The 21,296-nt window shown below is 35.2% G+C and overlaps 1 protein-coding gene and 1 pseudogene across 4 annotated transcripts; both read left to right on the forward strand.

Annotated features, from left to right (window-relative positions):
• The first annotated feature begins 2,732 nt into the window (after window positions 1-2,732).
• Window positions 2,733-7,165, forward strand: LOC125197086 (disease resistance protein RGA2 pseudogene; annotated as a pseudogene). Of its 3 annotated transcripts, none has more exons than XR_016128980.1 (3): window positions 2,733-2,875; window positions 3,230-6,432; window positions 6,947-7,165. The product of XR_016128980.1 is annotated as a disease resistance protein RGA2 pseudogene, transcript variant X3 (transcript). The 3 variants fall into 3 exon arrangements; XR_016128978.1 differs by having other exon boundaries at window positions 6,950-7,165; XR_016128979.1 differs by having other exon boundaries at window positions 2,753-2,875; window positions 3,225-6,432; window positions 6,950-7,165.
• Window positions 7,166-14,906: 7,741 nt separating this feature from the next.
• On the forward strand, window positions 14,907-18,344 carry LOC125193542 (disease resistance protein RGA2-like). The gene is made up of 5 exons (XM_048091366.2): window positions 14,907-16,002; window positions 16,214-17,597; window positions 17,798-17,860; window positions 17,952-18,171; window positions 18,267-18,344. Exons 1-5 carry the CDS (start codon window positions 14,907-14,909, stop codon window positions 18,342-18,344), a joined length of 2,841 nt encoding a protein of 946 aa, XP_047947323.2.
• The last annotated feature ends 2,952 nt before the right edge of the window (window positions 18,345-21,296 follow it).

Consider the following 21,296-nt stretch of genomic DNA (forward strand, 5'->3'; position numbering starts at 1 on the left):
AATGGATCTATTATTTGATAATTAAAGCTCAAATATACAATTTTCCCCTACTTGAACATATTCGTTAAGTTTTTAATTTTAAGAGGAAATAAATTAATGTCGCATCACACAACTTTACTAAAAATGACAGATTTGACAAATAATTAAGTCAGTCAACATAAATGCTACTATCAAATGAACAATGTTTCGAGTCAGTCAACAGAAACGACGCAGTTTTAATTCATTTGCTAGTTGCTACAGTATTTTTTTCAATTAAGCTTTCACTGAAAATTTGGGCACTAACTAATCCATAAGACCGTAATAATCCATATATAATAATGTGATGATCAACGTTGAACAATGCTTTTATTCAAATAACGATACATTAGCATTGAAACATTCATTCAGTTTTAAAGATTATTTATTATCTTATATTTAGTTAAATGCTTATTTATATTTTACGATTTAACTATTAATACAATGATAAATTAATGTTATGTTAATAAATTATAGTTCATCTTATCTTTGGAGTAATCAATTCTAGTTATAATTTGTTTTAACTAAAAATTTATCAAATTCAAAATGTCATTTTGTATTTAATTTTATAACTCAATCACTATTATACTAAAAATTAATTTTAAAAAAATAATTGAAACTCCCTTTGTATTGTTTTTAAAATTATTTTTAATGTTATATTAGTAATTAATTTTGAGATAATGATTTAAGGGATGATTGTCATTTATTTTTATTGATTTCTTGTTAATCTCATATATTGAAATTTGAAATATAGTATAAGTTTTAAATTTTTGTTGATTGTCTCACATTTCTCAACATAAAAACTAATATGACAAAATCAAATGCTCCATCCGTCCAAAAAAATAAACTAATTTTACTATTTTGTAGTGTCCACTAAAATTAGACTAAGTCTAAAAATGGAAACTTTTCAACCAATACTAACCATACACATTATTCTAAATATGAACCCAACAATCCAATAATACTCATTTCACTACTTTTTCCCCCTCTCTCTTACTTTACCAATTATACATTAAAACCCGTGTCATTCACAATTTTGTCTATTTTCCGTGGATGGAGGAAGTATAAAAAAATAACAATTTGACAAGTCTTTTGATAAACGATATCATTATATTTAGAGTGTTAATTAAAATATGGTGGTGGGGTGCGTTAAAATGACAACACTTTTTAAAATAACACCATACCACCATTCCTAGCCAATTATTTGTACACGTGGACGGATAATAAGCTGTCATGTGTGCAAAAAAAAGGTAAAATCTCGGCCAGCAATATGTGGTGTCACGATGTCACTTTAAGGTGTTGTCATTTTAACACAAACCTATTGTGATGTACTCCCTTCATTCCATAGTAATGGAGGCAAAACTTTTTGGCACGGAGATTAAGAAAAATTGTGTTAGGTGAGTTAAGTAAAGGGAGAATAAAGTGAAAAATGAAAAAATGTAGAGATATGAAGAGATAAAAAAGTAAGAGAGAGTAAAGTAAGTGTGGAAAAATGGGTTGACTTTTACTAAAAAGGGAAATGACTCTATTACTATGGTGGAACGTACCAAAATGACAAAATGACTCTATTACTATGGAATGGAGGGAGTATAAAAAATGACGTGGTTTTGTTGCCATATCATATTATAAATTTTATTATTTTACTTTCAGTTTTGATCATCATAGGACAATTGAATAACATGAAATGTTAGTATTTGGGTTTCAAAATTATGGAATTGATCAAATTCAATAAAAGATTTTGATTTAATAACAGTTACCAATTATCCCTAAATTTAAATATAAAATGAGTTTTCAAAATTGATAAATTTTTAGTCAAAAATAAATCAGAAATCGAAATTGAAACTTCCTACTGCAATAAATAAGCTCTTAGTTATGATTTTAAATAATAATCTATTGATATTACATTAATTTATAACAATAGTATTAATTAAAATAATTTGAAATGGTAAATTTTGAATTACTAAAAGTTATTACTAATATTCAACAAAGTGAAGTAGTATTACTATAAGTAAATTTACTATTCAACAAGTTTTTAAATAATTTCGTCAGCGGCGGAGTGGAGTGTGGACAGTTGTAGTGCAATTAACTTAAACAGTTGACTAATCATGGATACAAGTCTACAAGTGAATGCTTAGTTAAAAAAGTACTATAGCTGTTCCCACCACGGCAGGAAATCCACTCCCGTATAAGATGGCATAGTAATAGAGTGATTGATGTTCGATGCCAAAGTTTTCAACAATTACAATAATACCTATATAATGGTCTAATAATGGACACTTCTATTAAACTGTTTGCAGTGATGCTTTGAAATCTTCCTTTAATTAATTGTTGTTGTCTTGTTGATGTTAGGTGTATGCTTTCGTTTTGCATGTGATACTCCCTCCGTCCCAGAAAGATTGTCCCAGTTCATTTTTTGCACTCGTTTTACAAAAATAATAGTAATAAATAGGTAGAGTAAAATAAGAGAAAGAATAATTTAGGTACAACTATTCTGTACGTTACTTTCTCTTTTACTTCACTCTCTCCACTTTAACTATTTATTATTATTTTTGCAAAACGAGTGTGGAAAAGGAAATGAAACAATCTTTCTGGGACGGAGGGAGTACTACTTTTTATGATTTTAAGTGTCATAGAAGAAATATCTAAAAATTACTAAATCTTAGTCGTCCATCTTGAATGGATTTTACAGTGACATTTATTCCACAAGGAAGTCTTTGCATCTTATCAACTTAACATATCTAAACTTCCACAACCACTCATTGTTTCTTCATTATACACTGTTGAACTTGTCTTTCTTGTTTCTGAGGCTCCCTCTTCTTCATTTCATCTGCAACTTCAAATCTTTATTGCTTGCTGAAAGGTAATAATGGTATTTTATTATTGCTTTCCATCTTACAATTCCAAGGCTGTTGTTATCTTTAACTCCTTTTCATCTCTTCTGCAACTCAAATCTTTATTGCTTACTGAGAGGTAATGATGGTAGTATTATATTATTGCTTGTTATCTTACATCAAAGTCTGTTTCTATCTTTAGTTTTATTGTTATGAATATTGCCATATCATTATATCTCATTTGCAAATGGAAAACTGGTTTCTTAGTTTTTTACAATAGAGCCCTTTCCACCTAACAACGTTTCATAACATCCCCTTAAAATTTGGTATTTAGAAAGCTTTTCTCTCTGAAGAATTCCTTATCTGAGTTTTTGTTAGTGTAGTATGGCAGAGGCATTTCTTAATGTCGTGCTTGATAATCTGAGCTCGCTTATCAAGGAGGAGATCGGACTGATATTGGGCGTTGATGAAGAGATGCAGAAGCTTAAAAGCACCCTCACCACCCTTCAAGCTGTGTTGGAAGATGCTGAAGACAAGCAAATCGAGAGCAAGCCTATTCGAGATTGGCTGCAGAAACTCAACGCCCTTGCTTACGAGATTGATGACATCTTGGATGAGTGCAACACTCATGTCTCCAAACTCAAACACACTCGCAACAAACTCAGTCGCTACAGCCTCCAGAAGATTTTGTATCGTCACAAGATCGGGAGGAGGATGAAACTAGTCACGAAGAAACTGGAGAGTGTTGCTGCAGAGCGCGCTAAATTTCATCTGCGCGATAATTCTGTTGATAGGCCTAGAGAAGTTGCTTTCTCACGTGAGACGGGTTCCATATTGAACCATACTGATCAGATTTATGGTAGAGAAAAAGAAAAAGAAAATATTGTGGGGATATTGGTTAGTGATGTAAAGGAGAATCAGGATATGTCTGTGTTGCCAATCATTGGCGTTGCTGGTCTTGGCAAGACTACTCTTGCTCGGTTAGTCTTTAACGATCGGCGGGTGGAAGACCACTTTGATATAAGAATTTGGGTTTGTGTCTCTGACAATTTTGAGTTGAAGACTTTGGTGAAGGCAATGATCGAAGCTGCCACAGGGAGTACGAAAGCTGCAGGTCTGCAGCAGTTGGATGTTGTAGAGCGTCGGCTTTGGGAGTTGTTGAGCCAAAAAAGATATTTGATTGTACTTGATGATGTATGGAACGACCACCAGGAGAAATGGTTGGAATTGAAAGACATTCTATCATGTGGTTCAACTGGTGCATCCATCATTGTCACCACACGCCAACAGAAGGTTGCTGATATAATGGGGACACTTGCAGCTCATGACATCAAGGGTCTGTCGGATGAGAATTGTTGGATGCTGCTCAGGTCACGCGCCTTCGGACCTAAAGAAGAAGTGTGCACGCAGCTGGAAATGATTGGGAAAGAGATTGTCAAGAAGTGCGTTGGCGTGCCACTTGCTGCTAAGGTGCTTGGAGGTATTCTAAGGTTTAAAAGGAAACAAAAGGAATGGTTATATGTGAGAGATAGTGAATTATGGAAGCTCTCACCGGAAGGGAGTTTGATAATGCCAACTTTAAGATTGAGTTATCATCATCTTCCGATGGAGCTTAGACAATGCTTTGCTTATTTTGCCGCCTTTCCTAAGGATCATGAAATTGATAAAGATGAGTTGATCCGTCTATGGATAGCTCACGGCCATATATCATCAAAGGAAAATATGGAAGTGGAAGATGTTGGAAATGAAATATGTAATGAGTTACTACTCAGATCTCTTCTACTATCAACTTTCTCGGATAACAAGATCATTATGCATGATCTTGTTCATGATCTTGCGCAATCCGTAATGGAGAACAAAATTCCCGGAGAAAGAAGTGACAGAAATATTCCAATCGCATCTATCATACGTGAGGTAAATTTGGTTGATAGAACGATTATGTTTCCCAAAAATTTTCTGCCAGATATGGACGTTTCTTCCATCTTGGAGTACACAAGTGTACGAGTATTCTATGCAAACGTTGATGGGATAAAAGATTTGTCTCCTTCCATTTGCAATCTTAAACATCTGCGATACTTGAATATGTCATCCTCTGGAATCCGCTCTCTGCCGAACTCAATATGTACTCTTTGGAATTTGCAAATCCTGAACTTGGATCATTGCTATAAGCTTATGGCTTTGCCTAAGAAGTTAACCTCCTTACATAATCTCCAACATCTATTTTTGTCAAACTGTTGGTCGTTGTCCGAGATGCCTACTAAAATGAGGAAGTTAACTGGCCTCAAAACACTGAGCATGTTTGTTGTGGGTGCCAAGAAAGGTACTCAACTTGAGGAGCTGCATGGCTTGAACCTCAGTGGGGAGCTTAGTATTCAACATTTGGAGAGAGTAAAGGATCACTTGGATGCAAAGAAAGCAAATACATCAGACAAAAAGAATCTTAGGAGTTTGAAATTATCTTGGGTTAGAAATGTTTTATCCAAGTTAGAGGAAGATGATGAAAAGGTATTGGATGCACTCGAACCTCACTCCAATCTTGAGTATCTTTGTATAGAAGGCTTCTGTGGTAGAAATCTTCCATGTTGGATGACCAATTCAACTTTGGAAAAAATTGTTAAGATTGATATCGGAGATTGGGCATATTGCACGCGTCTTCCAAAACTGGGAGAGCTAACTCATCTTAAAAAACTGAGGTTATGGAATATAGGGGTGGAGTACATTATTGAAGAAGTTGGAAGTGGAAACGGAGTAAAGATACCATTCCCTGCTCTTGAGCATTTGCAATTATCAAACCTCTCAAATCTGAAGAGTCTTTCAAAGGAGCAAGAGAGTAGTAGAGGAGCATTCCCAAATCTTAAAACGCTATGGATTTCACGTTGCTCTTCATTTATACTGCAACCACACCCATCCCTCCAAAAGTTGGATTCTCTAAGATGCAGTAGCTCAACTTTAGCTTTTTTATCTGAGCAGGACGTTCCTTGGCGACTGAATGTGGTGATTGAGGAGAGCGTTACATGTTTACCAATAGAAACATTGGTAAAGTACAGTAGTAAGCTCCAATCATTGAATATTGAGGGTGCAAAAGAGATCTCAGCAACAGAAGGTCTGGAAGCATTAAAAGGGGTTACATTTTTAGGTCTATATAACTGTGATAGAATGACGTATATTCCACAGGGGATGTTGCAACATCTTACTGCTCTGGGCAGAGTTGATATATTTTCATGCAAAGAATTAGTAGAGCTGCCGGAAGAGATTAATCATCTTCATAAACTTAAAGTTATACAGTTATCCTGGCTTCCGAAGATGGCATGCTTACCACAAGCCATACAACACCTCGAAATTCTATTCATGCACGACCTTCCTGAGTTGGAATCACTCCCTGACCAGCTACCTTCTCTTCACAAACTCGAAATCACAAACTGCCCAAAGATTGTATCAATTCCAGCTCTACCAAATGCCAAGAAACTAAGTATCATCCAATGCCCGCAACTGGAAAGACGATGCCAGAGAAGAACAGGAGAAGATTGGCACAAGATTGCCCACATTCGACGCCTCGAAATTCCTTATAACTAACTTCACTCCAGAGGTATGCATTATTAAGGCTTCTCTTCTAAATCAATATTAATTGTTTTATGATTCTTCACTAGTTAAACTTTGTTTTATTGAATAGCCATATATGTTTGCTGTTGCTTGCTGGGATCGTGATATTGATATGAGCTCCTACTCATCCAAACCATCCACACCGGCACCCAAGTTTAATGATTATGTTTAGTTATTTCCTTATAGAGTCAAGTTTATCGACTCAAGCTTCCGGGTTTTCTTTATGGTTCTTTCCCTTATAAAAGTAGGAGAGTCTAACCATAGAGGTTTACGTTTGTCTTGCTTCTTGCTCAGATATTAGTCGTGTTTGCTACCATCATTTGTGCTACTTGGAATATGCAAATGGATTTGAGTAGTAGATTGTTCTTTGCTCGATCATTATGTTCTTTTTTGTTCCAACTCTGCACAAAATACATTTGAATTTATCTCTCTATCTTCCTAACCACTTCAGCAGTTCTACTTTTATGTGAAATAAACTGATACGAGTCCTATGTTGATAGCAGCGCAAGAGAACGAGCAATCTTTTGAAACGGTAGAAAGGGAGAAGTCGACGTCGTCGGCATGTCTCGACCAAAGAGGAGCGCGCGACGTCCAGACCCTTCGGAGACTTCGTGTCATATTAGTATGCAGGTTTAGTTGCTCTTTATTTATTTATTAGTAGTATGTTTTATTTACTTATTTTTTTTGAACAAATTATATTAGACGCTTTATTTGCCTTATCTTTTTCTTCTTTATCGCAATTTCAAGCATCTTCACGGTTAATCGACGAGGTCATTGTCCTCGCGACTCCGATTATCATTGTTCTTAACATACACTCAGCAAAATGCTTTAAAGACATATATCACCCGTCCGTTTTAAATTCGCCTTCTTGAATGCGTTTTCTTAGTTAACGGAATTTATAAGAGTTCCTGTCATGACATTTCAAGGATAACCTAAAATAGAAAAAAAAAATTAATTCATTTTCCCTTTATCAAACTTTTTATTTATGATAGAATGAAGATTTAAACACTAATTTCTTATAAGAAACCTTCAGCTTCTTTACTTGGACTTGGGCCTTGGGCTTCTTTCATGGGCTCTAATAATATGTAGCATATGCTATCGTTTATTAAATAGGAATTCATTATTAAATTGTATTGGCCTTTTTTCAATGTGGTTAATAAGTTCTAAGGCTCATTTGATTAAACATGGATTGTATAATGATTCCGTATTAAAAAGCGTCCTTGTTGGTAATTTTTGTTGTAGTGGAAGTTGAATCTGTTTTTTAAGTTTTAAAATAAAAAAGAAAGTACAAAGTATGATTTCTAGTTTTTGTGTAGAGTTTTGAAGCCACATGATTTTTCCAATTGATATGGTGATAATGGGAGTTTTTAAAGGCTATGCCAATCAACTACCAATATTAATGCTTTGATAAAGACCTATAATTAGCTTGTAGCCAAATATAAATAAAATTAATAAATAATACTCATATCATTGTCAAATATACCATGGTGCTAATTATAAGGAATAGTTGTTTAAGTCTCCATTGGAAACTGAGTTTTTGAGGGATGTATCAAATTTGATTATACCAACTTTTAATTACGTGTTACATCAACTTAATTTCTCTTAGAAATTGAAAAATGTGGACATTTTCCCAATAAAAAATAAAAGTTGTTTCTAAAAATTGAAACAAATAATTTTTTCGTTATATGACCAGTTGATTAATGGATCTATAGTTTGATAATGAATCTATCATTTGATTAGTATATATGTTTGTGACTGGACCTCTTTTAAGTTTTAATTAATGGCTCTCTTACTTTAATGAAATTAAAGCTAAAATATTAATTTTACCCCTACTTGAACATTTTGTTTAATTTTTTAAAGTGGAAATCAATTAAATGTCGCATCGCACGACTTATTAAAAAGGATAGATGAAAACAAACATTTAAGTGATCCAATATGATATCACAATTATTCTCAGCCAAAAAAATAATTATTCCAACTTTGATAATGCCAAAAACATAGTGAGAAAAGTAGAAATAATTATCTCAAGCTGGTGTTTGGATTATGATTATCATGGGGTCTCTAGACACTCTACATTTATGAAACAAGTGATTGAGAATTAGGTACTTTATATAGTTATGGATAACAATGATTATATCTGCTTTTCTACATATTGTCAATCACAACAAGAAACAACTTGATAATGACAATTACCATAATATCTATAGTAATAATAGCACTTAATTTCTCCTTTTTCATTTGTTAATCAAATCATCAATTGATGTTAGCTTTAGTTATATCAAATGGTTTGCGGTTGTCTCTATATAAGGTTAAGTAATTTCTTATTTATAACTATAATACCATGCACGAATTCTCAAATTTGTAGTGTGCCCACATTTTGAAAGGAATGTGATGAAAATTATATCTATGGTTCTCCAAAGTTCAATTCATTGGAACGTCGGTTTCCACCCTTTTATCGGTTACAACGTTTCTGATCTACTGTTCGTTATAGTCATCAATGCTAGTAGCAAAAATCGTATCAAAAGGAGAATAAATTCATAAAAATCAAAGATGCATTTTACATTTACATATTATTCTCAAGATACACATTACAATCATTTTACCATTTCTAACAAATTAAAAATACATCAATCGAAATTAATCATCACTTTTTTTTTTTTTTACTTAACTTGGTTTCATTTAACTTATATACAAAACCAAATAACCTTCAAACCCCGGAATCAAACGTCACCCCCGTCGACGGCAGCCACTGGTTCCCTCCAATGAAATTCGCCACCGTGAACCCCGCCTCCGTCGCTCCCAGCACCTTGAACCCGGCCCGACGTCGCCGTGACACCCCACATGTTGGCATACTCCGCGAAATACAAATTGAAATTGAAAAAGAAAAAACAAATCCTTTCGTTGTATAACTCATTTCCATATTTCATCAAAGAAAAATATGGAAGTGGAAGATGTTGGAAATCAAATATGTAATGAGTTACTACTGAGATCTTTTCTACAATCAACCTGTTGGGATAACAAGATCAGTGTGAATGATCTTGTTTATGATTTAGCTTATTCAGTAGTGGAGAACAAAATTCCCGGAGTTAGAATGAGAGATATATTGCAAGGCTATTTGTGAGGTGAAATCACAACTGTGTGAATTTCAAATCACCGTGCGGATTTCAAGTCATTCCGACAAAAAATATTTTCGGTGCATTTTTAGCATCACTGGCGTCTACTGTTGGAAATGCATCAATGCATTTCTCTAAGTCATCGATAGATTGCTTATTATGGAGGAGATGATTGTTTACTAGTAATGGATCTCTTGCTTGACCATCCGACATCGAATGGTTCCAAAACTACCAAATAATATAGGTAGTTCGTGGGAGGACTTTCGACTCACTCTTCAACTAAAATTTGATCCAGATGCCATCATCTTCACCATGATGAAGGAAATTCTAAACAAAATGATGAAAACAGTTGCATAAGGCTGCTTGAACATTTCTTTGCAATTCTAATGACGAGGTCAGTTAAATTTCTTAATTGAAAATGTCTGATAATGAAAGCTGATTAAAATAATTTGAGTTAACGTTTTTTTGAAAAGTCTTTATGCCTCCATTTCTCTTTCTTGATTGACCATGATATCTTTAGTTTTATTACTTAGATTATTAAAGCCAGGGACGGAACCAGAAGTTTAAGCAAGCCAGTACTAAAATATACTCATCATGTTCGGTATTAAGAGTCCTATTTGAGTTCGGCACAAGATTTAAGAAATAAAGGAAAGTGAGTAAGAAAAAATAGTTTAATGTAGAACCCATTTTATACACGGAGTATAAGTTTTATTATAAAGTGAGTGAAATGAGTTAGTGGAAAGTGAAGTCTACCAACTATTTACTGTAAAAATAAATCGAAACTCCTAATGGCAGACAACTAAATACTCCCTCCGTTCTATGGTAATAGAGGCATTTTATTTTGCGCACTCGTTTTAAAAAAATAATTATAAATAGTTAAAGTGGAGAAAAAAGTAAAGTACGAAAGATAATATTGTAGATATGACTCTTCTCTAGATAATTCTTTCTCTTACTTTACTATATCTTCACTTTAACTATTTATTATCATTTTTTCAAAACGAGTGTAGAAAATGAAATGCCTCTGTTACTATGGAACGGAAGGAGTAGTAAATTGGGACTTCTAATGGCGCACAGAGAGAGTAAATAATATTATTTAAATATTAGCATATTTTATATAAAAGATTTTTATAATTACGAAATGTTAGATGAAAACTGTTTTAATAAGTCATTGTTATCGATTTTATATATTTTCTCCCGACTACTACAAATCTGTAAGTTTTAAATATCTGTCATAATAAATTTTAAAGTTTTTGGGAATAAGCTAGTTTTGAAATTTTTGAGAAAATTAAATAATTGTAATTATTAATTAATGGATATAGTATGGTTATGAGCCAATAATGGTCTTAATATATTATTAAGTGATGACATCAATTAAGAAGATCATTTAATTATGCCAATTTACAATTCATATAGCCGTAGAGGAATTAATATCAAGAAAATGGATATCAGTTCCTGTCTATCTTACTTTCACTTATACATCTCTATCCTTACGACACCTCACCTATTTACCATGCATTTTCTATGCCTATGAGCTAGCGGAATAAATCAATTCAATAATAAGATTATGGCATAAAATATAGTGGTAGTGGTAATGGTTGTATCTACGTCTCTTATACGTAGATGGAGAGATAAATGGAGAGTTAAATTAATATAACTACTATAATTTTTTTAATTATTTTTATGAAAAAATCATTTTCCAAGTACAAAAGTATTTGAGAAAATATTATATATTTTCTCATTTTATGCAGAGTTAAAATCTTATAACTATCATATTTATCTTTTTTCATGAAAATCATTCTAAAAAAAAAAAGGTATTTGAGAGGATATTACACTCTATACTTTTTAATGTATTTGTATTATTATTTTGTTTTAAAATAATTTATCTTTATATATACTTTTTTCTTTAAAATATGTCGCTTTTTAAGAAGGTAAATATATGATATACTTTTTTTTATATACCTTCCAGATGTATTATTTTGACAACCAGAAAAGTTTTCTCCAAAGAATTCCTTAATGAGTTTTTTGTTATTCTGGAACGGCACAGACATATTTTCAAGGTTTTTTTTATTTTATTTTTTATTTTTATTTAATCTAAGATTCCATAGATTTGTCTATATAAAAATACATACTTTCGATATTTGCTGATTTTTTTTTCCAACTAACAGTTTCTATCAAAATAAAATTATTTGTTGAATTGGTCTAATTTGGCTTTTTTAAAAAAAAAATGAAATGTTCAAGTTTGGACACTAATTTTTTTAAAACTATATTGGATTATGTCAAAAGTCAGATTGAATTTTTTTAATAGATTATCAATTGACATAATTTTATCTTATGGTTATATAATTTCCTTTATAAATTACGTAATTTTAAAAAGTTTGACCGATTAATAATTCAAAAATTCATTCTTTTTAATTTCAACAAATATAAATTAATATTCATGTCTAACATCACAACAAAGTGTTGGACATTTTAAGAAAAAAAACAAATCATTAGAGAAAAATCCAAAAACTTTCAAATGTTTAATGAAATTTCTAGAAAATCTTAAATTTCGGGGTTCCTCTATAAAATGTAAAAAGTTTGTATATTTAAAGCCAGTTACATTTTTCTTTTCAAAAGACATCGTTTTAATACTTTATATGAATTTTTCTCCCATAACTTCCGATGAATATGTATGGAACGGAGAGATTTAGAATAATTGAGAAAATGCAAGTAACAAATAAAAAAAAAAAAATATTATGCTAAATTTCAAAACTATTTTGTTGACAGAACTATTTTGTTTCCTAAATTTTTTAACAATATATCTTCCGCTTTAGATGACAAATTCAACTTTTGAAAAAAATAGTTTGAGATTGAAATCAGAAATTGCGCAAGGCGTCTTCCAAAACTGGGAGAGTAAACTCATCTTAAAATACTTCAGTTGGGTAATATAAGAGTGAAGTACCTAATTGAAGAAGTTGGAAGTAAACGGAGTAAAGATACAATTCCCCGCTGTTGAAGAAGCTCGGGTCATTGAGAACCGATGGTGCAAAAGAGAAAGTCCGGAAGCCTTTAAAAGCCTTATACATTTATGTCTATCAAACTATAGTAGAATGACGTGTATTCCACAAGGAATGTTCAACATACTCCATCTGTCTCATCGAATATGAAACGTTTTTTTTCCACATGTTTTAGAAAAATGATAATAAATAATTAAAGTGGAGAAAAAATAAAGTGAAAAAACGAGAATAATGTAAATGGGACTTCCTCTACATTATTCTCTCTTACTTTATTTTTCACCACTTTAGTTATTTATAATTTTTCAAAATAACTGCGCAAATCAAACGTTCCATATTTAATGGGACATAGGGAGTATAATTCATGCAAAGAATTAGTAGAGCTGCCGGAAGAGATTAAACATCTTCATAATCTTGCATTTATACAGTTAGCCTGTCTTCTCAAGATGGCATGCTTTCCACAAGTCATACATCACCTCTTCTCACTCAAATTTCTACGAATTAGACCATGCCTAGAGACTGAAAGCAAATAAAAGCAATATATAATAAATAATACTTATATTTTAAAAAGATTGTGTTAGAATGCTAACTAACTTAATATGCTATACTTGCTAACTAATCTATGCATATATAAAATTGTCAATACAATAATATGAGTGTGTCAACACAATGACAAGAGTATGTCAACAAAAATTAGTGTTGATATTTATTGCAAGTAGGACATTAAGTTATTATATTGGATCTTCACCACCTATCTTAAAGTACACCAACAATCGCCTTGGACTAGCAATAGTCCCGCTAAAAACTCCTCGTGCCACAATATCATGTCATTCCCACAGCTTACCCAAAGCTCTAGCCCAGCAATAGCCCAGTCAATATCCTAGCTGGCTAGTCTGCTATTGTGGATGCTCTAAGGCACCATTGTATTTTTAGTTTGAGTTTTTTAGAAAAGTATCAAATTTAATTATAAGAACTTTTAATTATGTGTTATATCAACATAATTTTCTCTTAGATATTGAAAAGTGTGGACGTTCTCTCAATCAAAGAGTGGTTTCTTAAATGAAAGAAATAAACTTTTCGTTCCATAACCAGTTGATTAATGGATCTATAGTTTGATAATGAATCTATCGTTTAATTGATAATATATGTTTGTGATTGGGCCTCTTTTGATTAATGGATCTATTAGTATTTAATAATAAGAGCTCAATTAATGGATCTATTAGTATTTTACCCCTCCTTGAATATTTCGGTTAATTTATTAATTCTTTGTTGTGGTTGTTGGCACAATGTCACCTCAAAGCATTTGAAAGGAAGGAAAGAGACAATAAGTATGTATTGGTGATGGAGAATTTTGTGTAGAGTTTTGAAACCACATGATTTTCAATTCATTTGGTGCGAGACAAAAATGAGAGGTACTATAATATATCGGCTTCTAATATAAAAAATTAAAAAATATAATAAATATATCAATCTCTATAATTGCCAATGGAACAATTGGTGCTAATCGGAATTAATAGCGCAAGAGAATATAATATTGCCCCCATTAGAGGAAGGTGTCTAAATTAGACCTATAACAATTTTTTATTACACAATTATTGTGCATCAACTTAATTTTAATAGGTTATGAACTGACATATTTATAATTTTTATTTTTTAAAATGCATTTTGTTGTATAATTTCCTTTATTTAAAGTATATAATTTAAAAAAATTTGATGGATCAAAAAAGTGTAGGACATTATAGAAATAAATAAACCATTGAAAATATTCAATAGTTTGAAGAGATTTCTATAATATATCTCAAAGTTTGGGGTTATACCTCAAAAGTTCGTGTATTACCATACAAGTTATATTCTTCTATTTAGAAAACATCGTTTTAATACTCGGAGAATTTTGCTCCGCTGGAACTTCCGATGAACATGTTAGCTTAAATTATAAGACAATTATCTTCAAAGTAAAATAAGAGAAAAATAAGAAAGTATTGCAAGTTCATATATTTAATGGCAAGTAATCAACAAAATTGATTTTAAGAACATTTTAAAGCATTCCCTCACATTCATCATATTTATACTTGAAATTGGGCTATTAGGAAATAATTTCTTATTAGTTTTTTTATTGCTATATGTGGAGATGTTTGTAAATGATGTGAAGGAGAATAAATATATGTCGTGTTGCCTAGCCCATTTTGATATAAGAATATGGATTTATCTCTCAACAACAATTAGTTAAAAGTCTGTGTTTAGGGCCTTTCTACCTAACAACATTTGATAGGGCCCCTCATGTTTATCATCCTTAAACTTGAAATTTGGTATTTAGAAAACTTTTCACTCAGAAGAAGGGTTTTTGTTAGTGTAGTATGGCAGAGGCATTTCTTAAAGTCGTGCTTGATAATCTGGGCTCGCTTATCAAGGAGGAGATTGGACTGATCTTGGGCGTTGACGAGGAGATGCACAAGCTTTCAAGTACCCTCACCACCCTTCAAGCTGTGCTGGAAGATGCTGAAGACAAGCAAATCGAAAGCAGGCCTATCCGAGATTGGCTGCAGAAGCTCAACGTCCTTGCTTATGAGATTGATGACATCTTGGATGAGTGCAACACTCATGTCTCCAAACTCAAACACACTCGCAGCAAACTTAGTCGCTTAAGCATCAAGAAGATTTTGTATCGTCACGAGATCGGGAGGAGGATGAAACGAGTCACCGAGAAACTGGAGGGTGTTGCTGCAGAGCGCGCTGAATTTCATCTGCGTGAGATGCCTGTTGATAGGCCTAGAGAAGTTGTTGCCTCACGTGAGACGGGATCCCTATTGAACCATATTGATCAGATTTATGGTAGAGAAGAAGAAAAAAACAAGATTGTGGAGATATTGGTGAGTGATGTAAAGGAGAATGAGGATATGTCTGTGTTGCCAATCATTGGCGTTGGTGGTCTTGGCAAGACTACTCTTGCTCAGTTAGTCTTTAGCGAACCGCGGGTGGTAGGCCACTTTGATATAAGAATTTGGGTTTGTGTCTCTGACAATTTTGAGTTGAAGACTTTGGTGAAGGCAATGATAGAAGCTGTCACAGGGAGCGGGAAAGCTGCGGAGTTGCAGCAGTTGGATGTTGTAGAGCGTCAGCTTTGGGAGTTGTTGAGCCAAAAACGATATTTAATTGTACTTGATGATGTATGGAACGACCACCAGGAGAAATGGTTTGAATTGAAAGATATTCTATCATGTGGTTCAACTGGTGCATCCATCATTGTCACCACACGCCAAAAGAAGGTTGCTGATATAATGGGGACACTTCCAGCTCATCGCATCAAGGGTTTGTCGGATGACAATTGTTGGATGTTACTTAGGTCACGCGCCTTCGGACCTAAAGAAGAAGCATGTTCGCAACTGGAAATGATTGGGAAAGAGATTGTGAAGAAGTGCGCTAGTGCGCCACTTGCTGCTAAGGCGCTTGGAGGTATTCTAAGGTTTAAAAGGACACAAAAGGAATGTATATATGTAAGCGATAGTGAATTATTTAAGCTCTCACCGGAAGAGAGTTTGATAATGCCAGCATTGAGATTGAGTTATCATCATCTCCCATTGGAGCTAAGGCATTGCTTTGGTTATTTTGCCGCCTTTCTAAGGATTATATTATTGATAAAGAAGAACTGATCCTTCGATGATAGCTCATGGCTATATTTCACCAAAGGAAAATATTGAAGTGGAAGATGTTGGGAATCAAATATGTAATGAGTTACTACTTAGATCTCTTATAGAACCAAGGTTTATGGATAAAAGCATCGCTATGCATGATCTTGTTCATGATCTTGCGATATCACTAATGGAGAACAAAATTCCCGGAGTAAGAAGTGACAGAAATATTCCAATCGCATCTACCATACGCGAGGTAAATTTGGTTGACAGAACGATTTTGTTTCCTAAGCAAGATTTAAACATTTCTTCCATCTCGGAGCTCACAAGCGTAAGAGTATTCTATGCAAAAGATGACGGATTAAAAGATTTGTCTCCTTCCATTTGCAATCTTAAACATCTGCGGTACTTGAATATGTCAAACTCTGGAATTCGCTCTCTGCCCAACTCAATATGTACTCTTTGGAATTTGCAAATCCTGAACTTGGATCGTTGCTATAAGCTATTGGCTTTGCCAAGGAAGCTGACATCCTTATATAATCTCCAACATCTATGTTTGTCAAACTGTTGGTCGTTGTCTGAGATGCCCTCTAAAATGAGGAAGTTAACTGGCCTCAAAACACTGAGCATGTTTGTAGTGGGTGCCAAGAAAGGTACTCAGCTTGAGGAGCTGCATTGCTTGAACCTCAGTGGGGAGCTTAATATTCGACATCTGGAGAGAGTAGCGGACTTGGATGCAGAGAAAGCAAATATTGCTGACAAAAAGAATCTCAGGAGGTTGACATTGTCGTGGGAAAGATATGATTTATCCAAGTTAGAGGAAGATGATGATAAGGTGTTGGAAGCACTCGAACCTCACTCCAATCTTGAGTGTCTTCGTATAGCTGGTTTCCGTGGTAGATATCTTCCACGTTGGATGACAAATTCAACTTTGGAAAACATAGTTGAGGTTGTAATCAGAAATTGTGCATGTTGCAGGCGTCTTCCAAAATTGAGAGAGCTAACTCATCTTAAAAAACTGGAGTTAGAGAATATAGGGGTGGAGTACATTATTGAAGAAGAAGTTGGAAGTGGAAACGAAGTAGAGATACAATTCCCTACTCTTGAACAATTGGACTTATCAAAACTCCCAAATCTGATGAATTTTTCAAAGGAGCAAGAGAGTAGTAGAGAAGCATTCCCAAATCTTAAAGAGCTATCGATTTCACGTTGCTCTTCATTTGTACTGCAACCACTCCCATCCCTCCAAAAGTTGGATTTTCTAAAATGCAGTAGCTCAACTCTGGCTTTATTATCTGAGCAGGACATTCCTAGGCGACTGGAAGTGGAAATTGAGGAGAGCCTGACATGTTTTCCAATAGAAACATTGGTAAAGTACAGTGAGCTTCGGAGTTTGAATAGAAACATTGGCAAAGTACAGTGAGCTTCGGAGTTTGACAATTGATGGTGAAAGAGATCTCAGCTACAAGAGAAGGTCTGGAAGCCTTAAAAGGGCTCACACGTTTATGTCTAAAAAGTTGTCATAGAATGATGTGTATTCCAAAAGGGATGTTGCAACAACTTACAAGGGATGTTGCAACAATTTTCTGCTCTGCGCATCCTTATATAATGTACTGCAGAGAATTAGTACAGCTGCTGGAAGAGGAAGATATTAAACCTCTTAATAATCTTCATGTGATACAGTTAGTCAGCCTTCCAAAGATGGCATGCTTACCACAAGCCATACAACACCTTTCCTCACTCAAATCTCTACTCCTGAATGATCTTCCTTAGTTGGAATCACTCCCAGACCAGCTACCTTCTCTTCACATTCTCCGAATCAGAACATGCCCAAAGATTGTATCAATTCCAGCTCTACCAAATGCCAAAGAAATATTTATTAGAGGATGTCCACAACTGGAAAGACGATGCCAGAGAGGAACAGGACAGGATTGGCATAAGATTTCCCACATTCCCCGCCTCCGAATTCCTTATAACTAACTTCACTCCACAGGTATGCATTATAAAAGCTTCTATTCAACATCCGTATTAATTGTTTTATGATTCTTCATTAGTTCCACTTTGTTTTTTGTTTTCTTTATTGAATAGCCATTTTTCATTGCCGCTGCTTGCTGGGATCGTGATACGACCTCCTACTCATCTGCACCATCACCACCATCCACATAGCTGAGCCACCACCTGCGACCCGGCCATGCCCACACCCAAGTTTAATGATTTAATCAGGTTTAGAGGTTTCAGGTTTGTCTTGCTCAGATAATCATGTTTATGATAGAAACCTAAATTACTAACGAACCGATAAAACGGAAAATAACAATATAAGGAGAATCCGGCGCCCGTGAGGGTCGGCGGGGATAAGGATCTGGGTGGTTGTGCGTGGATTGGAACCCGTTGGGCAACGGCTATAGATCAGATATACGTTCCGACTGTGCACGGGGAGATTCCGTCGGGCAGCAGGTAGCATAGAATTAGGGATTCAAAGAATCACATATGGACTTGGCCAAATAATATATTGATTGATTGAATAAAATGATAACAACCTTTCTCTATTTATAATAATAGAATACTATCCTAACTTATTGAACACGAAACAAATATCTAAATATAAATTAGAAAGATATGGTGAATTAAATAGGCAATTAAATGATTGGGATATGGAAGATATGGTATCGTAACAGTTTGCTAGCATCATTTGAGTTTATGTCTCTCTTCTTAAACACTTTAGTAGTTCTGCTTTTATGAAGAGACTATATCATCCGTCAGTTTTAAATTCTCATTCTTGAATGCGTTTTCTTGTTAACGGAATTTATAAAAATTCCTATTTTGACATCTTTTTCGTGGATAACTCAAAGTAGTTTTTTTTTTTTTTTCAAAAAAAAACCCTTCATTTTCCCTCAAGTCTAAGTTTTTCTCAAAAATAGTTAAAATAAATACTCCCTCCGTCCCATTTAATATGCAACATTTGGAAATCGGCACGAGATTTTAGACCATCTCCAATGGTCGGCCAACGACCGGCTAAGCGATTTGCAGTGCTGGCCGATCGGCTAGCCGAACCATTGGAGGCGGCCAGCGAAAAATCGGCCAAAATTTTGGCGTGGGCTGGCCGATCGCTCGGCGTTGGCCGATGCGCTGGCCGGCATTGTGGCGTGCCGATCAGCCAGCGCCGAATTTCGAATTTTTTTTTTAAAAACCTATATAAACGCAATTTTAGTTTCATTTTCATTTGCAACGCTTGTTTTAACGAGTTTTCTCTCTCTCTAAATTTCTGTACAAGAGCATCATCGAGCGATGAGTAACGCGGGTGGTAGCAGTGGTGGTAGTGGTAGGGATGCTGAGCAGTACGAACGGAGGATGAACGAGGGTATAGAGGCCTACATGAACCGCGAGTGGGAGCGGTACATGCGTAGGGTGGAACAGCAGGCGATACCTCGCCCTCCACCGGTTGTCCACCGCCGAGCAGTGATTGATTGGGATCACGAAGCTGCACATCAGCGGATATATGACGACTACTTTTCAGAGAACCCGCGGTTTCCCGCAACCATGTTCAGGCGGCATTTTAGAATGCGCAAGGAGTTGTTTATGCGTATCGTTGCCGCTTTGGAGCGTCAATATTTGTGTTTCCGCTTCAGGCACGATGCGGTTGGCAGAACCGGCCACACCCCAATTCAAAAGTGCACGGCGGCAATCAGGCAGTTGGCCTACGGAGGCGCAGCAGACATGTGGGATGAGTACCTCCATATCGGTGAGTCGACTGCTCTGGAATATCTGAAGTATTTCTGTCAGGGCGTGATCGACATTTTCGGTGAGGAGTACCTCCGAAGCCCTACTGCCCAAGATTGTCAGAATCTGATGCAGATGCACGGGGAGAAGCATGGGTTCCCCGGGATGTTAGGAAGCATAGATTGTATGCATTGGGAGTGGAAGAACTGTCCGACTGCCTGGAAGGGGGCCTACACGACCGGCTACAAGTCAAAGAATCCCACGATGATCCTCGAGGCCGTAGCTGATTACCGGTTGTGGATCTGGCATGCATATTTTGGGGTAGCCGGGTCGAACAACGACCTCAACGTCCTCAACTCGTCGCCCCTATTCAACGAGAAGTGTCAGGGCATCGGTCCAGTCATCTCATTTGTGGCCAACGGCAACCGGCATGATATGGGCTACTACTTGGACGATGGGATATACCCTAGGTGGCCTGTCTTTGTGAAGACGATCAGGCACGCAAGTGATGAAAGGAAGGCCTACTTTGCGGAACGGCAGGAGTCGGCGCGCAAAGGACGTAGAGCGCGCATTTGGTGTGCTCCAGTCTCGATGGGCGGCAATTAAAGGTCCAACGCGTTTGTGGGATGTTAGATGCGTTTCCCAAATAATGTACGCGTGCATTATCCTGCACAACATGATCGTCGAAGACGAAGGCGTACAACTGACTAGTTGGGCCAATGACGATAAAGCCGGTCCAAGCCACGGAACGGCCACCCCTAGCGTACAACATGGGGTACCTCTCGATGAAGTCGGCCGCCTCAAGGAATTTGCCGACATGCGCCAAGTGGATGCTCATATTCAACTCCAAAAGGATATAATTGAAGAGTTGTGGGCACGGAGGACTGCACGCCGATAGTTTTTTTTTTTTTATCATGTAATTTTTTTTTATCTATGTACCTTTTTTTAATACAATTAATGAATTTTTCCGTATATGTCTCCTAAATTTAATTTCTTAATTTAATCGCGATTTTAAATCCGTAAATGTAGTATTTTTTGAAGTTTTTTTTTTGCGGCTGGCCTATGGCTTGCCTAAATCTGATGTGGCAGATGGTTTTTTAGTGATGCTGACGTGACAGGGAGAGAGACTGGCTGGCCTATTTGCATTGGAGATGCTCTTATGTAGTGTTGTTTTGTGTGTTAATGAAGAGAGAGTAAAGTAAGAGAGATGAAAAAGTAGAGATAGAGTTATTTTCATTTAAGGAAACGTTTTATTTTTAATGGGACAACTAAAAATGGAAAACATTTCATTTTTTATGGGATAGAGGAAGTAGTACGTAGTAGTAAATAATTTCTAATAAGAAACCTTTCGCTTCTTTAACTTGGGCTTGGGTCTTGGGCTTCATTCATGGGCTCTAACAC

Source organism: Salvia hispanica, chromosome 4, assembly GCF_029641045.1.
Source record: "Salvia hispanica isolate PSC_SH4W2 chromosome 4, Shi_PSC_v1, whole genome shotgun sequence".
NCBI classification, from domain to species: domain Eukaryota; kingdom Viridiplantae; phylum Streptophyta; class Magnoliopsida; order Lamiales; family Lamiaceae; genus Salvia; species Salvia hispanica.

What these genes read in the sequence shown, in the direction of transcription:
- LOC125193542 (XM_048091366.2), top strand. Translation starts at nt 14,907, where the DNA reads ATGGCAGAGGCATTTCTTAAAGTCGTGCTTGATAATCTGGGCTCGCTT. An exon ending in AGAAACATTGGCAAAGTACA is followed by an intron (nt 17,598 to 17,797) that starts GTGAGCTTCGGA and finishes AATGTACTGCAG; the next exon opens with AGAATTAGTACAGCTGCTGG. An exon ending in TAACTAACTTCACTCCACAG is followed by an intron (nt 18,172 to 18,266) that starts GTATGCATTATA and finishes TTTATTGAATAG; the next exon opens with CCATTTTTCATTGCCGCTGC.